This window comes from Zonotrichia leucophrys, chromosome 1A, assembly GCF_028769735.1.
Source record: "Zonotrichia leucophrys gambelii isolate GWCS_2022_RI chromosome 1A, RI_Zleu_2.0, whole genome shotgun sequence".
In the NCBI taxonomy this organism is placed as follows: domain Eukaryota; kingdom Metazoa; phylum Chordata; class Aves; order Passeriformes; family Passerellidae; genus Zonotrichia; species Zonotrichia leucophrys.
In genome coordinates, this window is record NC_088170.1 from 24,493,595 (window position 1) to 24,520,795 (window position 27,201).

General features: G+C 35.7%; 1 protein-coding gene across 2 annotated transcripts in view; it reads right to left on the minus strand.

The window, feature by feature from the left end:
* Positions 1-357: 357 nt before the first annotated feature.
* The window catches only part of ZFC3H1 (zinc finger C3H1-type containing), a 40,962-nt gene continuing 14,118 nt past the window's right edge, over positions 358-27,201 (minus strand). For both annotated transcript variants that reach the window (XM_064701944.1, XM_064701943.1), the window contains exons 9-35: positions 26,710-26,874; positions 25,016-25,153; positions 24,510-24,628; positions 24,022-24,168; positions 22,934-23,108; positions 22,585-22,716; positions 21,341-21,889; positions 21,158-21,267; positions 19,802-19,933; positions 18,764-18,885; positions 18,110-18,211; positions 17,633-17,749; positions 16,549-16,732; positions 14,868-15,054; positions 14,283-14,474; positions 12,149-12,386; positions 10,882-10,987; positions 10,585-10,783; positions 9,978-10,072; positions 8,973-9,083; positions 6,661-6,765; positions 6,408-6,573; positions 5,637-5,737; positions 4,415-4,516; positions 3,786-3,825; positions 1,327-1,389; positions 358-1,201 (exon numbers count right to left, since the gene is read on the minus strand). In XM_064701944.1, coding sequence (XP_064558014.1) covers positions 1,064-1,201; positions 1,327-1,389; positions 3,786-3,825; positions 4,415-4,516; positions 5,637-5,737; positions 6,408-6,573; positions 6,661-6,765; positions 8,973-9,083; positions 9,978-10,072; positions 10,585-10,783; positions 10,882-10,987; positions 12,149-12,386; positions 14,283-14,474; positions 14,868-15,054; positions 16,549-16,732; positions 17,633-17,749; positions 18,110-18,211; positions 18,764-18,885; positions 19,802-19,933; positions 21,158-21,267; positions 21,341-21,889; positions 22,585-22,716; positions 22,934-23,108; positions 24,022-24,168; positions 24,510-24,628; positions 25,016-25,153; positions 26,710-26,874 — 4,035 coding nt within the window. In that variant the 3' untranslated portion in view covers positions 358-1,063. The remainder of the gene's footprint in view (positions 1,202-1,326; positions 1,390-3,785; positions 3,826-4,414; positions 4,517-5,636; positions 5,738-6,407; positions 6,574-6,660; positions 6,766-8,972; positions 9,084-9,977; positions 10,073-10,584; positions 10,784-10,881; positions 10,988-12,148; positions 12,387-14,282; positions 14,475-14,867; positions 15,055-16,548; positions 16,733-17,632; positions 17,750-18,109; positions 18,212-18,763; positions 18,886-19,801; positions 19,934-21,157; positions 21,268-21,340; positions 21,890-22,584; positions 22,717-22,933; positions 23,109-24,021; positions 24,169-24,509; positions 24,629-25,015; positions 25,154-26,709; positions 26,875-27,201) is intronic.

Sequence of the window (27,201 nt, forward strand, 5' to 3'; positions counted from 1 at the left end):
ATCTCTCTCTACAGTGTACATGTATCAACTTCAGAAAGTGGGCCTCCTTTCATTAAGGGCAAAAAAGACAATATAAAATGCATTTTCCTTTACTGAAGTGATACTGTTGATAGGAATAGCTGTTATGGGACAAACAGCCATGTACCTGAGGCAAGGGGATGAAAAACCCCCAAGGGGACAGTTATTCTATATCCACAATAGGCAGCTCAACCACATTTGCTTATTTCTTGATCAAAATGACAAAAGACTAAAGATTTTTTTCTTTTTCAAGATCGGCTTATATTGAAAATCTCTGTAAAAACACCTGTAATAGTGTAAGGTAGTACCAAAACAAAACAGATAAATATTCTTTTTCTTTAAACTGTTAAACTTTATTATAAATTAAAATTTCTTTACAAAAAATTGCACATAATTGACCACTCTTAGGTTCTGATGCACTGGCATTTGCAAAAGTTTCTTTAATCTTCAAGTTTAATAGTCTCTGCCATGAGTCCAATGCAGAAAAGGGCAGTAAGCAACCCTCTTAGAGCCTTCAAGTGCAAGAAGCATACTTGTGGCCACGGCAGTTACACTTTCCTTAAGAGCGGCTGCTTTTGTTTTAAATCCTGTAATGAAAAAGTCTCAAAAAAGGTTTAAAAAAGGAAAAAAACCCAAAATGGACTAGTTGCTTTTTACTGTAAACACAGCCCAGTAAATTAATCCCAAACACAGATCTCTCAGGCATCAGTGAGAGTGTCAAGTGAATCAGGAACAGCAAAACAAAGAAAATAGTAAATAAAAAGAAAACATAAAAAAATAAAGTCTGTCATTTTGATTAACTATACTTACGTAGATGATGTTATGAGAATCTGGCAGGGCCCAGAAGCAAGGCCAGACAGGGAGTTCATGTTTCCAGAGGAAGGTCATGTTAATTGTTTCCAGGTTCAAGGAAAGCAGACTGGAGACTTGATATGCTCAGCAATACTCATCTGCCTTACACAGATGCTAGGGCATGGATCAGCCTGAAGAATCATTCAACTGATTTTGGCATTTTATAGGACTTATGGCTGACCATACCCAGTGTTCAGAGATTCTTGTTTTCTGTTCTGTAAGTGTTTAAATTTAAAAGCTCATCTAGGCTGACTCCAACCTCTTGGCACTTGGAAACTAGTTTTCTCAGGTTATCAGTTTTACCTCCTCCTGATGCTTCAAACAAGAGTTGCTGAAAGAGATGGGGAAGCAGATATAAGATTTAGCCAGAGCCTGAGCATCACCACATCTATGGATATGGGATATGCAGAGAATTTATATGAAACCTCAAACTTAATCATAAGGAGAAAACATTACATCTTTCCACAGTGTTGCACATAGAGGTAACTTCTGAAGGGCTCTCTGATATAAATGATGGACCTGTAAAACAAAGGCAAGTATTAAAAGTCAGCACAATTTCATGCATGCAAAATGAATTATTTGAAACACAAAAATCTCTTGCAATAACTTTTTAAATAATTTTGAAGTGAAGCATTAAACTGGTACTAAAAGCAAAGGCAAGTTTATATCTGACCTTAATTCTGACCCTTGTATGAATATGATTAGTTACATGAGGACTTGCTATTTTTCTTCACAAGATTCTTGCCTCATTCATTGCACAGGATGGAACACATTCAGGGAAGGAAGCAGCTTACTGAATATTTCTTTCACCACTCAATATGTAGTCTCAAGTCTTGTTTACTCCATATCATCACAATCCTGAAATGAAAATGACTGCTTCATGGGATTTTTTTCCTTCAGCATCTATCTATGCTTCAACAATCAGTATGAGTCTTTGCAACTCTCAAAAAAAAATTGGTTTTACCATTTTACGGTTCAAAACAGAGGACCAAAATATTTAATACTAGTACTTACTCAAGTGTCCTTCAACTACTGGTAACTTAAGTCCCAACTTCAATCAGAGTCACTAGGGGAGGTATTTGTTGGCATTTTAAATACTTGTACCCACTTTCATATTCTTTTAACAAACCTTTACATGACCTCTGAAGGAAATAAATGACAGGTTCTCCAGGAACAGGAAATCCAGAATCTGAATCACAATTCAATTTTAAACCAATATCCTACTTGCTTACTAGAATACCCAGTTATCTGGAACAATCATTGATTTGTATAAACAGTTTTAAGTGCTCACTATATCCCAGACCAAAGACCCCCACAAAAACCCAACTGCACTGTGTGTGACTAAAGTGATTTTACCATATACAGTATAATTAGTGAGGTGGTTGCAGAAGAAAACTAAGATTTCTTCTGGGTGTAATCCAGCTACAGTGTTTCACATATGCCTTCATTTTAATTGGCTCATTTTCTTTAAGGGCCCTCTTTTTATGCATTTGACATATATTTTTCTAACCAAACAAATCAGAGCTCTTTTCAGTCACCAGCCTTACTACAGGCAGTGTTCTAAGATGTAGTCCATCTAATACAATGACTGAAGCAGGGATCTGTGATTAATTACAGATTACACCAAACCATCAACAGAGACAGAATTAAGGTTGAATAGGCAATTCAGCCTTTGATATCTCCTGACTTTGAGCTATTTGATCTAACAAATAAAGTAATTCTGCTTAGGGGATGTTCTTAAACATTCTAGGAGACCATAGAAAAGGAAAGAAAACATTTCATATGTGAGTCTGACAACAGCCATGCTACCCTTTATGGATCAGTTAAAGCTTTAATATTGATTCAGAAGACCACTGACAAAAAAGAAGGATGCTAAGAGTCAGCCACTATTAAGATGACACAAAACCAAATACAGCAGAGAAGTAGCTCAAATACCACAAGCAAGAGATGAATCACAAATCAAGGGCCTCATGACAGCCCCCACCCCCAAATACACAGATGGAAGAGTATTTTGAAGGTGTCAGCAACAATACGAGGAAGATAATTCTATTTGAAAAGTGATGCAGTTGCTGTGCCAAAAAACCTCTTTGGTGTTTCTACACAGAGAGATATTTCCCTACTCTAAGTACTAGTAAGTAATCCTATTATTTTGGAAAAAAGGAACTGGACTCTTGTGTGTGGTCAGGAACTATGGAAACTTTTCATACACTAGTTTGCCAGACCCCACCCTTCCAACTACTTCATAGAATCAAAGAATGGTTCGGGTTGGAAGGGATCTTACAGATCATCTAGATAACAAACCCCCTGCCATGGGTAGAGACATCTTCCACTGAACTAGACCAGGTTGCTCAAAACCCCACCCAGTCTGGCCTAGAAACTTCATCCCTGGAAGCAATCTACAATTTCTCTGGGCAACCTGTTCGTGTCTCACCACTTCAAAATAAAGCTGGTTTTCCTAATCTACTCAATCCATCTCTCTGTTTGAAGCTATTCCCTCTCACCCTAGTATGACATGCCCTTGCAAAAAGTTTCTCTCCAGCTCTCTTGTGCACTTGTAAAGACAGTCACTATCATCTTCCAGCAAGAGTCTTGCTTCCCCCTCTGCTAGAACTTAAAATATAACAATCTCCTCCAGGTAAAAAGCAAAAAAAAAAAAAAGGGAGAAGAATATAGCCTTCCCAGTATGGGAAAGATACACAGAAAGAGCATGCACTCATTATATAATCCATTCTACCTCAAGTGTCAAAAACATTTCTCGCACCTGAGGCACATGTTTTGGTGCCTATAAACAAGAGTATTTCAACTAACTAGAAACCTTGGATTTACAAGATTATCATTGTTTTGGATAAAGCCAAGGAATGAGAAGTTTTACAGAATTTCGTAATTACTCATTTTAGTACACTGTGTTGACTTACTTCTCTTTGTCCCATTAGAAAGCATTCGGCAGCAATGGCTCTGAGGAAAAGAAATATATAAAAACATTTATTCTTGAATTATTTTAAATGCCATTAATGGCAGAATACTGACTGTGGAATGGAATTACTAATTCCTTGAGAAGAAACTAACTTCCAATGAGATTAATCTATTGTGAAAATAGAAAAATAGCCATTTTTTAAAAACAACCTTACATGAGCAAGACATTTCAGTGGTTCCCCATTATGAACAAACACTGAAGAAAAAGATCAGTTCAGCATCACTGGATAATGGAGAATACAGCTATTGTGATATATAAAGGGGAGGGGTAGAGAGGGGGAGACAGAAGTCAATAGTTGAATTTTAAAAGGCAACTTTTAAACACATAATTCATATTTATCTGCATAATATCCATTCAGTTAAGTTTCCCCAAGAGGGAAATTTCATTTCTCATTTTAAAGAAGTGACAGTACCTCTGTCTGCTGTAACGAAGTTACTCTCAAAATAAGCTTATGAAGAGAAGCTTCAAGTACAAGCCCAATTAGGAGGACATTTCAGATTTACCTTTGTGAAGTAAACCTTACAAATAAAAGCAATAGCTATGAAAACAGATGTATGACTGTTGCATTACATTTTCCAGATGGCCAGGCAAGTTGGGATATTATATGTAAACATCTTGGCTTGTAGTTTCAGAATCTGAACATTGCTCTCCTCCCAGTATCGCAGAAGCAGTCTGTAAAAGGCATTCATGAGAAAGGACCAGTGCTCTAATCACTTGGAATAGAAAAGCTATCCAAAGATAGAAACACATTACACAAAATACATTACACCTAATCTGAGTCAAGAGTTGCAAGTAGGAAAAAGCCCAAGCCACCATATACATATTTGATATTTTCCTCAGAACAAAACAATTTAAGATACACTTTAAGAGAATAACTAAAAAGTGCGAAATCAGAGAGAAAACATGATCTCAGCATATTACAAGTGGATTCACTTTTAGCATGCACAAGGTAACAACACATTTGAAAAGAGACAAATTAGCTTTATAGTAATGGGGCTAGGGATAATATTCAGTCAGTTCTGCTCACCCATTTCATGCAGTGTCAACACTGTCTAAGGGAGCTGCAAGTTCCATCTAGACAGAATCGCAACTTGGTTTAAAATGAAGCCCTTCAACTTCATGTGCCAAAGACAGGCGTGTCACACTCTCCCCCTGCCCACAACCACACGTGAGCCTTGCTTTGAGTTCCTTAGGGGTCACTCTTGATGATGAACAGTGTTTTGGGACTTCTCAATATTACTAAAATATTCATGTGTTCAGTGCACCTGAACACAGTAAAATATGGACTCTGATCCTGGCAGAGCACATTTTGAAACACTGTTCAAGAGCCAGTGCAATGCTTACATTAACTGGTTGTTTCCCATCAGATTTCCTTTAAATTATGATTTATCACTGCTAAATAAATGCCAAATTATGCCTTAAGCAAGCACTGTTATAGACTGGTATATCCATTTTTTATCTGTTCTGGAACTATACTTGTAATAGATCATCAAGTAACAAAAATATTTTAATATATATATGATGTTTCTCTACCCACTTTAAATTTTGACCATTTGAAGTCATCATCTACAATGCAGAGTTAATTTCTGTATAATTATAACCTATCTGTAGATAGAACAGAACATTGTCAAATCTAAGATTGAGGTGACGTCAGAAGGCACAATATGCCTCAAGCAACATGCAATGATAGAGGAATAGTTTTACTTCTGTAGTAGAAAGCAAATCATGCATATCTTGCACAAAAAACAACAGTTGTTAATCACCTGCCTTAACTGAAAGTATTTCTACATACCTCAGTGCAAGTCCAGGATTAGTAGGCATGGTAGAACAAAACCGTTCCAAGGTTTTGGAATGCTGAGATTTTGGAATGCAGCTCAAATAAAAAAGAATTACCTGTAGAATTTGAATTATAAACATTAATCCACTTTATAGTCTTATTCTGCTAAGAATAATGGTATGACAAACTATGAACACTATGACTACAATGAGTTGCCACCTTCAAACCTTATCCCTCAAGAATACATAAATCAATTTGAATAATTGATATATATACTTTAGTGTCAAGTTGCTAGCGCCACCTATTTTAGTCTTTCTAGCCTGCATTTAATACATAAAGATAAATGCACTGCTTGCTAGCAAAAAGGGATCCAAGATTTCTGTGAGCTTTATTCTGTCTGTATAAGTGCTCGACTTCTCCCTCCTACTTAATTTCTTCTATTTCTCAACCATTATAACTTCTATGATCAAAACTCTTTCCATCTGCAGACCCTCTTGCATAACCATATCTTCCTCCCCTCACCAATTTTCTCTTTTCTCCAGAAAAAGATAATTTTTCATTACCATGTCATGAAGTTTCTCTTTACATTACAGGACCTTTATTTGAAAAGGTGACTGCTAGATTCTCTTCTGCTCAAAACACTACTACACTCAGACACTTCCTTCTTTTGCTAGCTCTTAAGTCTTCATATACTGGTGCTGGACTTGAACAAATAGATTACAGGTACCTGCTAACAGGTCATCAGCCACTTTGTTTAACTAAAACTGCCCACAGACACATTTTTACCTTATTATGAAACTCATAATTGGTCCAATAATCAGCAGTACTAAATGGAATTGGATACTGTGTGGGGACTGTCACCAGACATCTGTTCACTAGATCAGTAAAAAGCTTGAATTCTTGAACTTTGTTGCTGGATTCAACAACTTTGCTATTGAGAAAAACAAGGTAACTGGAAGAAAAAAAAAGAAAAAAGATGGTTCTGGTAGTGTTCATTTAATGGCTGAGATTAATTAACTTTCTTCCCTTAAGAACTTACTCCAACCAAATGTTCTGGACAGTTTCCTGCTGCATCACTGCCCCCAGAGCTGCTTCATAAGCATCCAGTGCTTCACCAACACTTGCATGAAGAGACTGACACAAACTGTTTATAATAAAAGATAAAAACTGTTGTGTGTAACAATGACAATTAAGAATTTCGCATTCTCAGATGCAACAAAAAAACCCCAGTGTTTTTAGCTTAAATGTATCATGGACTCATTTATCAGTCAATTTATTAGAATGGTTAAGTCTCAAAAGCAGGTAACAAGGAATACCATGAAGTTTGAAATACAACCCTTAAAAATAAGTATTACAAACTGTCTTCTACTCCTGTAAAGTACCCTTTACTAATACTAATAGGAATGCTGTAATTGCTGCAGAATAGGGAGATAAGTCTTGATTTCCATTTCGAGAGCTCCAGAACAATACATTTTGAAGTCCAATTAAAGCCACTTGAGAAATAGTATCAGTCTCTGGCAACAAAGTTAGTATTTTGAAACAAACATTACCAGGATCTGGGGTAGAAATACACTGATTGCGTCAGAGGGAAAAAAAAACTGACAAGAAAGGTCAAAAAACCCCCCCTAAATTTTCTTTAACAGTTTCTCAAAGAAACATACAGTTAGACCAACACACAAGACCTAATCAAAGACAGGAGCTGACACATTCTTAGATCAAGACACAGTAAAAACTTCATATTCCAAAGTGTAACATAAGAATGAAAAAAAAAAATAAGGCTTGCAATAAGTAGTGAGGGGGAAAATCTAACAACCTCATAAAGGAGTACACAGAAATATATAAAGTGTAAATAGGGCTGAACTTGCTACCAAGCCCTCTTGACTAAAGTTACAGAATCTGTGGGTGATTCTACTCCTGCTTTCCCCAGGAATTATTAACTAAATCACCTATTTGCTACCCTTTCTAAAATAGTATGTGTATGCATTAGTGTGCAACATGCATGCACACAAATAGTCTTTCCAAGTAAAACACTGTTACAAGACCTTTAAGGCTTTGCAGATTTCAATCTATTTTCAATTGGTAAAATTCAACTTTTATGTTTTTGGTCCTCCATACGTAAAGAAAGGTAATATAGGTAACACGGGCCCAGGTACTTAGATACTTACTGCAGCAAAACTCAAAATGAGAAATACTCAATTATTAGCTCTGAAAGTAATTTAGGTACTCCCTCCTAGAAGAGGGTGCTAAAATACAGGAGAATCTGAGCTTAAGTCAGCATACCTTATGACTAAATAGTGACCCAAAGTGTCTTAGTAACAATGCTTCTATTGCATGAGTGGCAAACCCAAAACTGAGCTTGTCAAGAGATATTTTGCTAAAAATCAAAATTAAGAAGTATTTAAGTTGACAGTAATAGTGCAAAAAAATCCCATAAAGATAATCTTTAAATAAGGTTTTGATCAAATTTTCTTGAAAACTATACATTTTACCTGTAAGTTGTCCACCAATTAAAAACAATGAGCAATAGTGTTGAAGAAGTACTGTGGATTTTCACTCATTATGTGAAACAATATCATCCTTGCCCTTTTACTTATCTGAAAGGCCAAATAGCTACTTGTGAAGACTGACAAACCCAGACCATGAAATGGTAAACTTCTTAAACAGTGTAAGCTAGCACCTCAGTAACCACACTTAAGTAACTGGTGTAAGTTACAGACAGCTAATAATGTGGTCTCTGGCAATCCTGTATACTGCTGCTATCAAAAGGAATGATGGAAGAAATAGAAAAAACAACAAAAGAAAAAAGATTGTGTATACATGACAAAGACATGCTCCATTATAACCTTTACAACCTCTTGTGGAGGAATAAGTCACCCTCCTGCATTACATGGCTGTGGAGCTTCTCCATGAACAGCTAAAACAATGAGTCAAGGAGCTGGGGAGATCTGGACTAAACAGAATGGAAACTTAAATAAAGTAAAACTATTGTAAAATAAAAGGGAGACAACTGAAAGCCAAGAGAAAGAAAAACACTACTAGTAGCAGCAACCTAAACCAAAAGTAAAACAAACAAAAAAACATTTTGAGATTAACACACCTATTACCATTCCTGTAGGTCAGAATTTCTGAAAGATTTCTCAAGTGGAAAATTTAAGCTGACATGCAACTCAGTTTCATAAAATTATCTCCATTGTGCAGCAGGCCAGTATGTTCTCTAAGGACTGGCCAATCATTTATTCAGAGAATCCAAAGTGATACACCCTCAGGCAAGTAATGAATACTCTGCTTTTGAAAATGCCATTTCACTCAGACACAATAGCTCTCTCTCAGAAATTCCTAGGAAAATCTCACCAGTAGATCTGCCACAGATACGGGATTTGCTGGTTAACAACATCATCTGTAAGATGTTCTTTATAGAGAGGTGATGTAAATTCAATTGGCATTGGAAAATTCAAGAGATATCTACAAGAGAAAAAAATAGTAGTAAACAAGAATAGCCTTCTACATGGAAGAATCCTATGTGTGTTTAACACTCAGTTACAAAGTCCAGTTCATGAAAAATACGAAAAAAATGCACTTCTCCTAGATTTCAGTTTAATTCTACCCAGATAAAATCTGTACAGAAAGTATTTCACAGAAATATAGAAGTAATTAATAAAGAAGGCATTCACTCTTTCATTATATAGGAAGTTAAATGTTGCCTTATATGACAGACTCTCCTCTTCCTTCATAAAATGCATCAAGTACGTAAACAAATGCAAGCAAGAATAAAATCTAACACCTAACTTAGAGATAAGAACATTTCAAAAGCTCATCTGAATAAGCTTGAGCATGGAAAGCTTTTGCTTTGAAGATCTTCACAGGCATCATAGGAAACTTGGCAGATTTCAAAACTTCTGTCTTTCAACTAGGTGCTAAATTTCCAGGGGGAAATCATCAGGCTACATATGAAACCTGTATCTTCTCAACAATAATCTAATTAATAACATGCTGGACCTCTTGATGAAGGTCTTCTTCAAGTGCCTAAACAGTGTTATTTTAGATATGTAATTTTAGGCACCTAGCTTTAGGGGGGAAAAAAACCAAAACCAACTTTGGTATATAGATGATTGATTTTCATTACCCAAATCCAGACACTCAACATTTTTACCATTTAATTTTTAGATATTCATGGCTCTACAAATTAGTGTCTGCGCAATAACAAGTGTAAACCTTATACCCAAATCACTATTCACTGAAGTTCTGGCAAAACATGCCATGCTAAAAAACACGAATTTAAAAGTTCTAGATAATCATGCAATTCAAGAAAATGCCAATATTTTCAAAATTTAAATTAAAATATTATTCTAAACATACCTTAAGAGATCCATGGGACCATGCTCTTGGCATGTATTCTCAAAGAAAGCTGCCACGAAATCTTGCAACAGTGGAAGAATACTGCTTGACCTTTCCTGTTTTGTTGTTGTTGTTGTTGTTTTTTAACGAAAAAAAAATCAAACATCAACCTGAATATGGTGAGACTAATATAAGCAAACATCAACCTGAATATGCTGAGACTAATATAAGCAAAATGAATTACAAGTGGTGTGCCTATCTCTGCAATGCTCCATTGTCATCATTTTCTCACAAATGAAGTTTAAATGGGGCAGTCAGCAGTAGAAAGAAGCTGAAAAAATATTACAGGGTGTGCTTTTACTTTCTGTTTTCTTTCTTAAGGATATTACTAACACTGAGTTAGAACAACATCAATTATAAATCTATGGTTTTATGTAATTGCTAAGATTATCTTTTATCATGTCACTTGTATTGCTAATTATACTTTTCCTATTTATAGGAAGGTGTACTAGACATTACAAAAATATCACTAAGCTGAATCAATTTTGTAAGATTTTTAAACAACACACTAAGCCCAAACTTTGCAGAGCTAGCAGACCAGCAAGTAAGTTTTGAAGTGGAGTATTACCTGTGAAACAAGAAATTTACACAACCGATAAAAAATTTCTGCATTCTGAGGATTCTTCTCAAAAGCTCCAATCCACACCCTTTGGGCATTTTCGCTCTGCTTCATCTGCAAATACAAGGTGGCCAAACTCTCCAAGAGCTGACAGTTGTTAGGGCAGAGCTCCAATAAAGACCTACAAAGTTCTGCAGCAGACTCCCACCTTAAAGAAAAGTAAAAGGTCAAGTTTAACCAAAAAAAAAAAAGTCAAGTACTCCAGTTACTCCAGTTAAGAATGTCTTGAAACAACTAACAGCTTACCTTTCAAGAAGTTTCAGCAAAGCTATCATGTTCCTATAGAGAGGAAAGCAGGTAGCTATTCTTTTGTCAGCCTCAAGACTTTCATCAGTACATGTTTTGACTGCATCTACAAAACAAAAGTAAAAAACAAAGCCTTTACACCTGAAACAGTGTCAAAGTTATGTGAAGCCTTAACATAATAAAATGTCTCCTTGAACATAAGGAAAATACGTACGTGTGAAATGATATTTCTGAGAGTGCTTTTTTTGCAAATTCTTAGAAATAGATTGTCATCTTCTCTCATTACTTATCACCACAGTGCAAAGACAAAGCTTTCAGTTTCATCTCTTACTCCTTTTAAAAATAGGAACCATCCTACCAATGAAACACTAAAGCAATGTTACAGACAGAAGTATATCCCTAGATTTAAAATCACATTCCAGGATTTCCAGCATAGCTGCTGAAAGCTATTGTTTTCAGCATAGCTGCTGAAAGCTATTGAGGCAAAAGCTAATGCAAGGATATTCTTTTTCTCCTCAGCATAATAAAACCCTATTACCCACAGCTAGACTGCCTTCACTCACACAGCTGGGCTACTCCATTAATCCTTGAGTATTTCAACACTGCATTGCCAACAGCAGCATAAATATTTTCTCAGTGGCAACTTCATACTGCTGCTGGCTAACCACTCAACACCAACATTTAGAAATACTATATAACAGTATTTGTCTGCTACTATGTAGTCTACCTCTGGCAGCACTACCATAAGCTAAGAATTTTATTTCTTCTATCTTCATTTTTCATTTAAAAAAAATATTCAATTTACCTGAACTGTGAATTAAGATAAACAATTGCATTGTTCTGTCTCTTTCAAGGAAATACACTAATATTCCAGGAAAGTAACTTCCCAATACACATATCCTACCTGAGGGGAAAAAGGGTAAGAAAGAATGACAGCTGAAGTTTGGTTTTATGCTTGCATAAGCCCAAGAAAACTAGCAATGTCATACAATCACAAGCCAGTGACTGGTCTTTTTCTCTGAACTATCATATTCTACCAAGATAAAGCTGAACTGAAACCTCAGATGAAAACTCAAGAGTGTTGGTTAAGCATCCAAGAACATGGATTTTCCTCACTATTCTGGGTAAATCAAAATGCAATATTCACTGGATTAATTCACTGGCTTAACATAGTCATCAACACTGACTTGAAATTCTGAAGTTGAATAATACTTCTTGAATTACAACATGTGAAGAACACATTAAGTATTTATCACCTTAATCTTACCTTCAAACATAGCTAGAAGTGTATCAGGATCAGTCTTCACATCTTGAACTGTCTGCCATGGTATTAAAAATGGCTCTTTGTGCACAATCCTTGAAGGACTGACATTAGCTGGGTCATAGAACTTGACTGGGAGAACACCAAACTCAATTAGATGTATATAAGCCAGCCAAGCCAAGCAACGGTCACTTGCAGTAAGGTGTTCTGATATCATCTTGTCATTTGCTGATTTTAAAGCATTCTGTAAAGGGTGGAAGAAATACATCACATTTCAGTCAAAGAGTCTAAGATTTAAGAACAGAAAAAGAAAACAGGAAGAATAGGTTTTAATATTCTCAAAACTTTTCCAGAGAGTAGACAGGAACTAATTTGTTATGTAAATCAGAATCATATTCAGCTTATGTGAATGTGTGGTTATTCACCTTATGCATAGTTTGTAGTAAAAGGTTCAAGAAAAACCACAGAAGATTGCTATTGCAAAAAGTGAAGAGACACTTTGAAAACACACATCTCCCAACATGTGTTCTTTCTATTTTCCTGCTTTATTCTTGTATTACTTCCAGTTCCATAAGAAGTAATACAGTAGCTCTACATACAACCCATCTACAATTTGGATTCAACTTGCTATATCTCACTAGGTCTTGTGCATTTGGGGTTGTCTGTTTGGCTTGGGGTTTTTATTTATTAAATTCTTGTTATAAAACTACTAAGTTACACCTATTGAAGTCCACCATCTCTAGACACGTTTTAAAAAATGTTTTGGAAACCTCACTGAGAACAAGGATACTACTTAATTTTTCTACTAGTTATATGCAAAGATAGAATAGTCCAGTTAATCTAGCAGATACTAAATAAAATAATTAGGGCATGCAATTAAATAAAGTCTAAACACAATTTCTTTCTAAAACACAACAGAACCTCATGACTACCAATGTGCCAACATTTTTCTGCACAAACACAGTATGATCAAAGAATACATTTTTCAAGAGAATGAATATACTTGCAAATTTATGCAAAATTCAGCAGAACACATGTCCTGAAGTTGGTGAAAACTGGTGTTTCAAAAGCATTTCACTTAATACTTGAAAAATAAGTCCACAAAATACTTGAAAAAAATTGCTTTCATGTTTTCCAATACACACGGCTATTTACTCTGAAGTAGCAGTTACTCCAAAATTATTCTCTCTGAAATACAATTAAATAATCTCTTGCCAAGCCATTCTTTTGAACTACACATTTCAGATTCATTTGGGAAAAAAAAGTATGACTTTGTGATGATGCTTTGAAGAAAGGTGAGGGTAACCAACCAGTCTAATTCTCCCTGGATTTCCATGTTGATTTGACACAAACAGTTTTTTCTCCAGAGTCCTGCTCTTTTTATGCATTCAGAGTTACATTTCTCAGCACATTTGGGGAAAGTCAGCACAGCACTGTGCTTTCTCATTCCAGCTGGAGCCAGACAAAAGCCTGACGTTCTCAAACTCTGAGGGCAGTGACAGGCTGCAGCAAGCAACAAGAGGCACCTACTGGCAGGAATGAAACAACCTGCTACTGAAAGGACAGAGCTCCCACTCTGGGAGAGGGTGATGTCCATTTCTCACCCTCAGCCACCACTTTTATCATCAACACAAGAGTTAACAGTCACCTAAATTACTTCTACAGTCATAGTTCTGGCCTGAGATAACTCATTGACTTCAGGGTTGACAGGAGAAATAAATTTAACAGTCTAGGGCAATACTGTTAGACAGCTACTATGTTCTTTCCCAAGAACTACTGGTTTGATAATTTCTGTAGCAATTTTGAATACCTGAGGCAATACTCTCAGACCTTTCATAGCAAAAACCTGATCTATGGTTTACAAGAAACCAAAAAATAAAGTATCTCCCTGGGAATTATTTTGAGACCTAGTAGTCTAAGCTATTAGGTACACAAACAAAAAAAAAAAGTAGGCAATAAAACCCTCAAAGCTACATGCAGCTTTTACAATGGCATCATAGCTCAAAGCAGAAGCCTCTACTTGCTGAAGAAATTCTCCTAAGGGAAGGCACAATTCCACTAAAGTTCAAACTACCACAGTCACACAAACTAAAAAGGTGAAGCTATGAAAACACTCCTGGGGTGGTAATTTGGAAGTCACCTGCAGCAGAACAAGAGCATTCTGATGTCTTCCTGTAAAGAGGCTTAAATGAACCCTGTAGAGGAGTGTCTCCAGCAACTGAAAGGACACAAGATTTGGGTTTTCTCCTCCTCCTGTCACTTCCATTAAGAACTGTAGCATCCTCCCACATACATAGTCTTTTCCATCGAAGGAATTCTCCAAATTCAAAAACTAGAGAGAAATAATAGTAACAACAATCAAAATGCAAGTAAAGCTTCTACGTTAAGGTTTAAAGATCACAAACTTCAAATAATGCCTTTTGCTATCTTATCACACCAAATTTTCATGTTAAACCTCTAAAGATACCGCTTTTAACAGTACAAGAACACCCATGTTTTGCAATCAATTTAACACATTGATTTTAAATAATTTTTACTACCTGAGGAAAACTGATGATTTCTAAAAATAACCGGCAAGAACCTGAATAGTTTCATTTTCAACTTTTGATGTTTCAAAAATAGTACTTTTCATTTGACACTTTCCTGTCACGCACACTGACTTTTACAGAGTAGAATACACACACTTACAGGAACATTTAATATATTATTTGGAATTTTTACTTACTGTCCACCAAATTTGATAAGAGGGAGCATATTCCACTGCTGTTTCACACATTTCCTGTATCTCCTCCTTGGTTCCTCTTTTTGAGAAAAGTCTGAGGTAATGACACCAAATTTCAGGATTTTCTTTGTTGCTCTCCAGGGCTCGAGCCAAAACATTTAAAGTAGAATCTAAACACTCAGATGAGGAGCTGTAAAAATTAAATATTGAAAAAAGGACTCACATCAGTTGTGCTGGTATTATGACTTCCACTGTATCAAATATGAAAATGGAACTTAAGTAGATACTTCAGAGGTGTATTAATGTAAGTTACATTTTCGTTAAATATTTAATTTACTTTCTACAGTAATTATATATAAGCCTTTATTTCAGCATATCATACAGGTTTTGTCTCTAAGACATGAAAAAACCTGAAATTTTATTTTTTGAAATAAAAAAAATCATGAGATGATACCCACCAAGTAATATGAAATTAGCTGAAATAATTGACCATACTGCAAGCCACAGAGACAAGCTTTAATTCATAAATACATCTTCCATAAAACCACAGAATGTTTCTGAGATCCCACTTATTCTGAAAACATCTTTAGAAATTATTTTGCATGGATATGTATGAGAAGAAATGCACAAGTCTCAAAAAAAACCTAACACAGCTAATCATGCATAAATCTGAAGATTTCCCAATCCCGCTACTTTCACTTACTAGAGCAGTCAAATTTCTTCAGAGTACTGAAGAAGTAGGAATGGGAGAGGTGGCTGTTTTAAGAAAAGGATGCACCTATCTTCCACTAGGGTTTCCTTCCTTCTCTTGACTGTTTCCCAACTACACTTATGTTCAGAAGGCATGCTCTTCTCATGCCAGCAATACTTTGTATTGCCAGCAATACTTTGATTACTGGCCTTCCCAGTTCTACCCCTTCTATTGTTCAGGCACCTACTGATACAGTTAAACTGATTTGTTTCCTAATTTCCCACTATCCACAGTTTAAACAAGGCTTTTAAAGTAGAGCTGCTCCTCTCCATTTCCCCCTTGCTTCCTGCTACAGTTGCTCAGCTGTACCTCACTATTAAAACTGAAGTCAATCATCATAATGGATGAAACCATCATGACAGACTTCCTATTCAAGTGATCTGATTGCCAACAGAAACTTGGTACTCTGCAGCATAATTTTAAGGAAGAGAAGCAATTGAAACTCAGAAAACTGAAATTTTAAAAAAATATCACAAAATAAGAAACCAAGTGCTCAAGTGGATGATTTCTACAGGGATAAAACCAACTATCAAAACTGTCCTTTTAAGAAAGATGGCTGATGAAAGTAATTTCAAAAATTATTGCAACCATTCAGTCTGTAGGGGAGAATGATTTGAGTTCATTGGCCCACTTTTACTGCTGGAAGTACAACATTCCACTGTCATCTTACACAGAGCACTTTTCAAACATGAACAATTACTTCTCCCACACTACTTTCCATCAACTTCCATTCTGAAAAAGAACCTACCCAAAGATAAACCATCAGTGTAATTTATTACTCATATATTGCACTAAATATAATCTATTTTTTAACCTGCTTAAAGTAATGCATTATTTGTGGCATTGTTGAAGAAAGTTCTTTAATATCAAATAGGAAACTTGATCATAGCAGCAAGGGCAAATGTAGCAAGGTCTCATATGTAACAGACATACCCTTCATTTTGATTCAAGTATTTATATGCAAGTTTAATCCAAAGCTGTACATCACAGGGGTTTTCTTGGACACTTGCTTCCAAGTTGGAAATGTCATCAGTCTCACTTGTAAAATACCGGACATCATCTGGAGTCACCACAGTATCAAGCACTGGAACTCTTTTTTTATGTTCTGAGGGATGGGCTGTAAATAATAGACAAATTTTTTAAAAAGAAAATTTCCTTTTTAAAACAGTAGTGACCAGTAACTCTCACAAGAGGCGGCATTTACATATTTCAAGTACTCCCATCAATCACAAGTAAATAGCATTAGCTCAGCATTCTTCAAACTGTATTGCTTGTAGAGAACTGGTTATATTCCAAAAGTGAAAGAATGAAAGAATTAGCTGTAAAGTTTGCCTTGATCAACAGACACCAACTAAGGCAGCTCATTAGGCAGCATTATGAACTAGACGTATTTGACAAAGAAAAAATTATCTCCACTGTGAGTCTCAAAAAATCCTTTTTAGAGATTTGCTAACAAATCCTAAAGCTCCTACCTGCAAGAGTCACATGTGAAATGCTATCAGGTTACTGATGCTCTAGCAGCTTCCAAGTCTCAAATGCTGCTTAACTACAGCTTATTTTAACTCCTGACCTCACACCAAATACAAATTCTGTACAAATGTAAGGTAACTGAACACTGATGTTTTATTATTTAAAGTTCAGGGGGAGGGGGAAAGGAGCAAGCAGGGCTGTTGAAGCAAAATAAAACTTTTTAAAAATCCTAATGGTATATGGGCAAGGCTGAAACATTCTAGGGAAACAGTTCCTTATGCTCCTTTTAAGAACAGATAATTAGGCATTCCACCCTAACTTCCAGTCACATTAAAGAAAAAATCTAATAGAGTTACAAGTGTAGGTCAAAACTTTACCCAAAAATTTACGCAAAATAAAGTCTGCATACAGGAAGTAGAAAGTAAAGAAAGCTATTAAATAAAGCCCTGGTTTTCTCAAAAAACCCTTTAAAAATCAAGTGTTAGAAAGAGGTGGGTGGGTTTTTTCCTCTAGTATTCATTTAAAGGGTGCCACACATCCAGATTACCATATTTAATAGGTCCAACAAACTGTTCCTCTTCACTGCTGCTACTATCTAACAGAGGTTTTCTCCAGTACTTAGGTCTCCATTTCCTTTTCTCTTTCCAAGTTGTATGTGGAGGGGCTGTAAACAAAGTAGTAAAAATTCTTTCAATTTCTGTATTCAAGAGTAAAATATTTTTCCTAATAAGGATTTTAGATAAAAAGATTCTGTGAGTTCAACAGAAAGAAGTGCATAAATTTCAATACTACTTACTTGAAATTTATTGTGCTTAAGTGCATAAACAAATTCTACAAATGGAACTCCAAAACTATTGTATTATTGTCTTAAACTCTGTAGACTTTGTTACCATAATCAGAATTTATAATACTGAGATAAATAAATTATATTAAAATATATTTTTGGTTTACAAAACCATCAAGGTATACTCATATAGTTTTTACTCATTTATATATATTTTATTTAATCTACCAAGATACTTACTGTGACTTTTACTCTCGTTGACGTTGCTGGCCAGAAGAACAGCCATCTGATCCACTGACATACGATCTCTGTTTATACCGAAAAGCTTTTCAACATATTTTTCTGAAACAAGAATATGTGCAGCTTAGGTAAGCATATAGATTAAACAATTACGTAACTTAACAGCAATTTAACACAATCCATTCTAAATTTATGAAATATGACTGCTATAAGAGGCATGATAATTTAACATACTAGAACAAAAAAATGAAAAATAAGCAAGTTCTGTATGGCCACTTGCCTATATGGCAAAGGCATTGTTATAAAATTCCAGCTCCACTGAAACAGGTCTGTCCAGTAGTTACAGAAAGAACTGAGGAAGGAGAGAGGTAAAGATTCCATGTTCACTGCTCCCCAACACCCTGAATAACAGCAATACTTGTTTTTAATGAAATGTTCCTCAGACCAGTGATTCTTTTCTTTCTGTAAGACACCAAGGTAACTACCCACTATAAAGGACTGAAACGGACAACCAAAGAAACTTCATATAGCTCTATCTTATATATTGCTTCACATCAAAGTTCTTGCACCTAGAGCTTTCAATGGAACTCATTCCCTTCAGAAAATAATTTTTAGATACAAAAGAGAACAAAAGAGAACAAAAGACTCAATAACCTGTGGCAGTGCTGATTTCCTCATCAGTGCTTTTTTCTGAACAGCCAATCAGTTCTAAATTGTAGGACAGAATATCCTGAAAGAGCTGCTTACGGCTAAGAGTGCAATCTTTCATGTGCTGCCTAAAACAAATAAATAAGCAATTAATACATTTATCATAGCAACAAAATATTAGAAAAGTTTTAGTACACACTTGGGTGAGGCATAAAGAAAACAATATCCACAGAAAAAGTACTGTTTGCTTTGAAAGTTGGTTAAATGCAAGTTGGTTAAATGTATTTCTACATTTAACTTTTCTAAACTTCTCTTTCTAGGCTTTTTCTAAACTTAAGCCTACAGCATGGTATTTAGAACTTTCCAGTTCAAATAAAGTAATTATAAGAATGAGATATCACTTTATATCTTAAAGAGTCTAACAATGGTCTGATGACAGCAGCTAAAAGCTGATCCAGAATAAAGCTCAGTCCAGTTTTACCAGTAGTTAGGTTTCCATACTGAGTACATTCCGAGCCAATTCATATCCACTTTTAAATATACTGCACAAGATTGGTAAACAAGTTATTTTTAATACATTTTAACACCAGCCTTTAAAGAAACAAACTTAGCTAGTACTTTTCCCAGAAACTAGAATTACACTACAATATTATTGGTTTTCACTTAATCATTGATTTGGTATACACTTTTCAAATCAAGGGTGCTTAACAGTTTCAACCACTATGTGAGCTTCTATGAGTGGAAGTTATGTTGAAGTTGTATATAACTAGAATCCATTTGAATTACTAGAAAAACGTTAGATATTCTCTATCAGGCCGTACTATTTTTCTAAATTCACATCTAAAAAGCCTCCTCCTTCTTCATGGCTTAGTTGAAAGGGGTTTTTCTTCCAACTAAGTATCTGTAATAGAGTATTAAAAATAACCTGTGCATAGGATCACATATCCAGATCTTTCAAAGAAAAGAAAACAGTACTTATTTCAGACTCAAAGTCAGACATCTAGAAGAGAGGTTTCGTTTAAGTCACGAAAATAAAGAACTTACCACTGACAGTCATCATCATTACACGTGCCTGTTAAATCAAAGCGGCAGAAACACTGTTTTGGCTCAATCATATTGCTATACGTTATTGAACTGAGGTACAGCTTCTCCTTGGTACGGAAATAAGGACTAAACCTAAAATGAAACAGCAAATTAGGGGCAAAAAGTACACAAGGCAAGACATCCGTTTTCTAAAAAAAGGAATTAAAATCACTCCCAGTATTAAATCTCATTATTTCCAAATCCCTGCTACTAACCAAAAGCACCTACAGGCTAAGAACAAGGCAAAAACAAGGGCAAGAGGAAGGGAACAATGGAATACTTCTCAACCTAATTAAGTTTTCCTCTAGCATTCTCATCTCCTTTAGGTGCAGAACTTCATTAATATGAAAACAGGAGTGGAGTAAAAACCCACTATTGAAAGCAAACTACTGAAAGTGTATTTCAGTAGTTTATAGAAAATCTCATGCTTTAATCAGCATTAAGACCAACATCAAATAGAAGTGTAAAGGTAACTGTTAAAGACTAAACTTGAAGAAACAGTAGGAAAGAAAACATTTCAGCCTCAGAACACATAAACAAACAAAACCAGTCTTAGTCTAGCAGACTAACACTTCTTTTAAATCTTTAGCTGAAGTTTGACTACATCAATTTTGGGATTTCTAGCTCCTTCAGGAATTGACATCATAACCTACAAGTTAAAATGAATACTCATGTAAAGATGGTTTTCTCCATCTTCTACTGCTTAAGTCCATAGCAATAAAAAAGCTGGAGCACATAGTAGGATACAACTTCTCCAGTTTAAATTCAACTGTTGTTGTCTACAATTTGACATGTAGGAACAAAGTTCTCTTTAGTCCAAAGACAGATGTGCCAAACTGATTACACTTGCAGCTATTACTGTCAAGTCAAGATGAATCACTGTGATTATGCCTCTTTCCACTGAGGAGAAATCCAAAAATAGATGACTGAGCCAATTTTGACTCAGATTATGTAAATCTCAGCCAAGTTCAAAGACTGCATAACTGAAATACGCTTCTTGGATATACATTGTTTCATACTAGATATAAAAATCCTGTTTTCAAACGCTCAGCCATGTTTTCAGTTTAGTTGTATCAAACAATGTACAATACAACATAAAAGCAGCATATTGCACAAAACCAAGGGACATGTGCATAGCAGAAAAAAAAAGTGAATAAAATAATTATATTTCCTAAACCAGGCAATATTGTTTAGGGATAGTCAAGTTTCTCACTAGGACTTGTCTTTCTGTACACATCTGGGTATCAAGGAAGAGCACTGAAGACCATATGAACAAGAACACAAGTGTGAGTCAAAAAGCTGCTACAGTCTTCATACCTGTAGGATTTAAACAGCAGAAGAGGACTACGATATGGTCCAAACGGAAATGGTTTCAGTTCAGCTTGTTTACTTTGTGATGTAAAAACATCCACGTCCACTGAAATTTCCTAGGAAACAGATAAACAGATATACAGCAGCTGCAATAGTAACAAGCTTCATGTTTAATTGTAAAACATTTACCTGACCACACAAGAGATCTTCCTTAGGCACAATACAGGCAGTACTTTTCATTAGCAGCTCTTTCAAGCTGTCAGCTTTAGCATAGAGTTTTTTCAGTTCATCAATATTCAATCCAAGGAACAGCTCAGGCTCCTCGGAAGCCTTTTTAGAAAGTTTGTTTATAGTTTCTTGTTTTGGAGTGTCCATGTGCTTAAGATTTGGCTTTGTAAAAGAATTCGATTCTCTGAAAGATCTCCTTCGTTCTCTGTTTGAATTAGACAAAACTTCATCATCAAAGTAGTTTTCTTCACTATCCAAAGTCAATTTGTCCTGTGTAAGATCATGAAGTGATGGCTGAGGTAATGCAAATTCAGATTCCTCTTCTACTTGAGGCGTGGTATTTGATTGTTCCTTGGTTTGAAGTGCACGGGCCTCCTTCAACTTCTGAATCTTTAGAGCATATTCATATTCTAGCTGCTGCAGTCGTTTTTTCTCTAGTGCAATCAATTCTGCTGAAGGCTTTTTTGGACTTGATGCAGGGGAGGTATCCAATTTCAACATTTTGCTTGGCTAAAAAGAAAAAAAAAAAATCTCTATTTCAATTTTCTCATCTACTGATCTATTGACAGGAAGGAAAAACATAGCCAAAATACTTAACTCAGAGTTTATAAAAATGTATTTTAAACTCTTGCCTGAAGATTTCAACAACCAGCAGAAAAAAAACAAAGGTTTGCCACAACTCAAGTGGCAGATCTGCATGTTTTGCGATAAAAATTACCCTCTATCATGTACAGGGAGGGAAGGCTACAACAGAAGTTCTGGCCCAAATTAAAAGTTGAGCTATAAAACAAGTACATACAGTGATGTTGGGAGTAGGAGGACTAAAATTTAGAAAAATATTTTAGTCTTGCTTTTGTATATTTTGTTTTTCAAAACAGTATCAGATCCACTCTGCAGCAACTTAGCTTGATAGTTTAACACAATCGTTGATGTCTACCAACAGAATTTTCTTTTTTCACAGCCACATAGCTCCTCTTATTACTTAGCTATGAATGCCACTCCCCTAACATTGAAATGCAGGCTTTGAAGAGTTTTCTTCCTTAAATCATTAATGCCTTTTTTTTGAATTCTCAAAAATGAACAAAACCAATACGAATATTCCCTGCATTGTTTCTGAAATGTTTTCCTGAAATGCCACTTGAACTTTCCTAACCAAAATTGATAATCTTTTCCAAGTAGTTTGGTTTAAAAGCATGCTGACTTACACCAAGATGATCGTGCTCTAGCTTTCGTTTCCCAATTTCCTTACTTGCTACTGCTTTTGCTCGAGCAAGTTCTTCTCCGTATTTTAATGCCAGAGCTTTTTTTACTGTAACTCGTTGTTGAACTTTATGTATCTGAAAAAATAAAAATAAAAACTAAATACTACAGCAAGATGCAAATTTACAGATACAATCACATAATAAAATATAATGACATGGAATTAATGAGATGTAATATAACTAGGTGGGAATTAGTAAGTAATTCAAAGAAAAGTCTACTGCCACCAAAAATCAAGCATCCCATTTTAAGATTTCCAACTCTAGGAAACAAGCATTTCAGAGTGCCAATTACATGTTCCTGAAGCCTCTTGAGAAATGCCTTGTTAGCATTCAAGATCTTCTCTGTTGCTTGTAGCTGTTCAGCCAGTTTGCTAATTTTATTTTCAGCAATTCGAACGTTCTCTCTCTTCTTGGCCTGTTGTTGCAATAAATTTTTCAAGACAGACTCATCCTTTATCAACAGCATTCTGAAATAAAAAAGGAATGTACACATTTTTTTCCAAAGGTAAACTACTTAGGGCAATTGCTGCTCCTCCAAAACCCCAGTTATTTAAGAACATAGCTCTCCTAACTCACAAAAAGACTACAAATTAAGCCTCTCCAAACAGTCCTAATATTCAGAAGACAGTAAATACTGTCAATATATACAGCACATTTCAGCATCCCAAGTTCAGCATCTAAGTATAATGCAGAAAAAAACATTCTAGTTACAAGGACAGGGGAAGGTAAGCAAATGCTCTAAGACTGTTTTTAATAGAATGACAACCAAAACACACATTCTTGCTTTCTGTTAAGTAACAACCTACCTCCATCTTAGGGGACACACACACACTTCCAGATTACAAGCCATAATATTATGGCACAGCAACAGAGTAGATAAGTAACAAAAAGTTATGCATCAAGGGAAGATAAACACTTAGATGGGTGTGGATAAAGAGAGGATGGAAGATTATTCTTCAGTTGATGACTGATCGCAACCTAGTTAATTCACAAGACCCTACAGAAATAATCAAGTGGAAAAAGAAGCCGAGAAGAGGATGCAAAGCACATCTACTTCCAATTACTTTGTAATTTGAAATTAAGGTGAGAAACACGGAAGAGGCATGCCAGAAGAGAAAAGCCATATTAGCTGGCACAAATCATAATCTTGTCACTGAACATAAATACAGCTGAAAACGCTTAGTATGACAAATCATACATAAAAGTTATCAAACACCTCACTGGCAATACAACACAATTCCTTTTGCACAGCAATAGAATTAAAGGCTGAATAGTTCCAAGACAACAGGAAAAATCATTCTTTAAATGTTACACATTTGAAAATATTTTCTCTTCATCCTGTTAAGCAAAAGGTAGGACTTAGGACAGTAAAATGCATACCTGTTTTTCTTCAGCTTTGCTTCTGCTTCTGTGACTTGTTTGGTCACTACTGCTATTCTCCCAATTCCATCAACTTCACCATCAGAATTTGCAGGGGACGAATTGTTCTTCACTGGATCAGACTTAATTAAGCGCTGTTTCTCACGACTGAAACAAATGTCAGAAACAAAGCTGTTCAGCAGCCTCAATAATAATTTTCACGTGTACACCCATGAGTTTTTAAATTTTTGAAAATAGTAGCAGGACAAGATTTCAAGTCAAAAGAAAAAGTACTTTCCACGACTGCCATCAGTACTCTAAGTCAGTTCAAATCCCAGGATTTTCTTTAGACCTCTATGTAGTCTTACCAAAAAACTGCATGGGGGAAAAACCAGAAGGTGATGGCAAGGTTTTTAAACTCAGATCTTCCTTCAGGTTACAAAAGTTGACTAGTTAGTAAAGGGCTACAAATAAAACACATTTTACATTAACAATTAAACTAAGATTACCTGGCAATCTCTTCTTTCAGAAGTCTGTATTCTATTTTCTTATCTTCTGGCAGAGCCTCTGGAGTTCTCATTGGATCATTCTCTTTTTCTGATTTTGGAGGGGCTTTGATTTTTGATGCCTGTTACAATTAGACTCAAGTCAGTACCAGTCATACTAGATTAAAATACAGCTATCAAATAGTATTTATAAGAGGAATTATTTCAGCACTAACACAGTTGTTCAAGGCTAGTAAGATCTTTCAAGCCACTATGTTTTTGCCTAACAATACATTGAATTTTAATTGAAAAAAATCAAACCAAAATATATTCCAAGTTCTATCCTCAGGATGGCATCTTCAACAAAAAAAATTTTATTAGCTTGTGCAGTCCAAATTACAATGTAGTTCTCCAGATGGGACTCTTATTCCCTTCTGATGCAATTCAGTATTTCTTGACTGAATTCTAAAGTTTAAATTCCATATACAAAGAAAAATAATTAAAGTTTTAAAAATTTTGACAGCATTTACCTCAACATTTCTCCTTGCTTCTTTTATCATAGATTCTAGTCCTCCAAACACACTGCTAGTTGAGTTAGAGGGCTCTCCATCAGACTCACTGTCATCTGAGTCATTTAATGTAACGACAACGGACTTGTGTTTTGGAAGCTGGGGTGAGAATGCAAAAAGTTTTACAGTAGGAAAACAAAGTTAGAGACACAGGTATAACAGAAGACATACTTACAAGAAGAGAAAAAGAAGGTTAACTCCTTTTGTTACCACACACATCAATCCCACATTGTAAGAAAAAAATAAGTATTTGTACATCTCCACAAGACCATAATATTACACATAGTCTTGATATTGTAACATGAAAGTTACTCCAACATTTTCAACCTACTCCCAAGCATCTGCAGCACATTTATTGGTCCATGGTCAGAGAATACAGATCTCCAACATCTAACTACTATACTTGATTAATTCATTTAATTGCAATTAAAATTATCATCTGTCATTTGCAAGGAATTTTTTTAAGTAACTGAGAGGTAACAGCCAATCAAATCTGCATTAGAATTGGTGTGGCAGACAGGCCAAAACTCCCTCATCTTTCTGCTACACAGTTGAGATGTCTCCTGTCCCACAGCTGTACTAAGCTGGTCTTGCAGTGAGCTGCTCAGGCAGTTTAATTGGAGAACACCAACAGAACGTAATGAATAGATGAAATCATGATTAACCACCTTTTGCCAACACAAATTTAAAAAGCTCAATGAAGATCAGGTGACTGCCAATTCCAGCACAAAGGAAAATGCAGAAACTAGCAGGCAACCAAGATTAACCTCAAATGCTCTGGAGTTACAGCTTAGAAAAAAGTAACTTTTTTCACATTTCCAGGACTGCTCTTCTGATCTCCCACTGTAGATCTGGACACCTACAGCTACACATTACCCTTCATCTCAGAACAGAACCTTGTCAAAACTCTAGGTGTCTTTTAAAGCATTAACCCCATTAAAAAGCCACCATTTTTTAAAATGAAAAATACTCAAATTTCCACAACCAGTTCTTTTTGATACTCTGGGCAATTCTCAAGATATGGGTTTTATCTACTACTGCTGAACATACTCCAGTTGCATCAATTTCTCACCACAACAGGATAGGCAGGTGAAGTTCCAGTTCATGTTGGTGCATAAACACTCCTCACAAACACTCTCTTCCAGCCACACTCACAGACATGTTAACTGATGTACACACTATTCACTGAAAAAATTCAACAACTCCTAGAAGGAAAATTACTTTTTCCCCACAGAAGTTAGTTTTCTAACCAATTTAGCATGTTAAGTATGTTCAGCAATGGGACTGATGCTCCAGACCCCCTTTAAAGGAAGAAAGACACCAACTGGCCAAGTGCAGGAGGAAAAGCAAGACTGCCTCTCTTTTGGCAGTGGTGCCTGTGCTAGTCTGGATAAGAAAATAATTGAACTAGATTTACAATCTCTCAGTTCACTGTATGATGGCATATCTTGACGCTCTCTTTAGTTATAAATTCTTGCCTCAAAATCTTTCTAGAAGAGCATATGGATTGTCAAGGTGACTAATAATTCAAATGCTTAACTGAAGCTTCACACTTCTCTGCTGTATCCCTAGAAAATCTAAGTCTGCTCTTCACTTAAACTGAGCTCAGTTTCAACTCATAGCCTTATTAGTAGGAAGCACCAGTATTTCCTTACTGTGATCACTGCTCGTGGAAGCCTCGGTACTCTAACAAACTTTGTACTTTGCACCCGTGGCTGAGACACAGTATTAATACTGACAGCAGACAGATTACTTCTTGGCACAGGCTGCAAGTTGTCTGGAACAGGAGGGGAAGGTGGACCGCTGTTACTTGATGTTTCCTAAAAAAGAGAACAAAATATGGTCTTAAAAATGCACATTATACATAGCTGCTTTTAAAAGCATCAGTATAAATGTGACTGTTTCATACATGTCTTGGAACATGAAAATGTGATTTAGCCAGACTACTGAAATGTACTAGACAAATGTTGCAATTCTGCAGTAATATCAAAAAGGCACACAAGAGTAGGCCAGTTATTCACAGGTCAACTGCCAAAGACCCTTTAAGAAAGGTCAAAACTAATACATTTTTTCCAAAACCACAAGCTTAGCTTCTCACTCCAAGAGAAACCCTCAAAATAACAACAAAAACTAGTGAACCTCTTCCA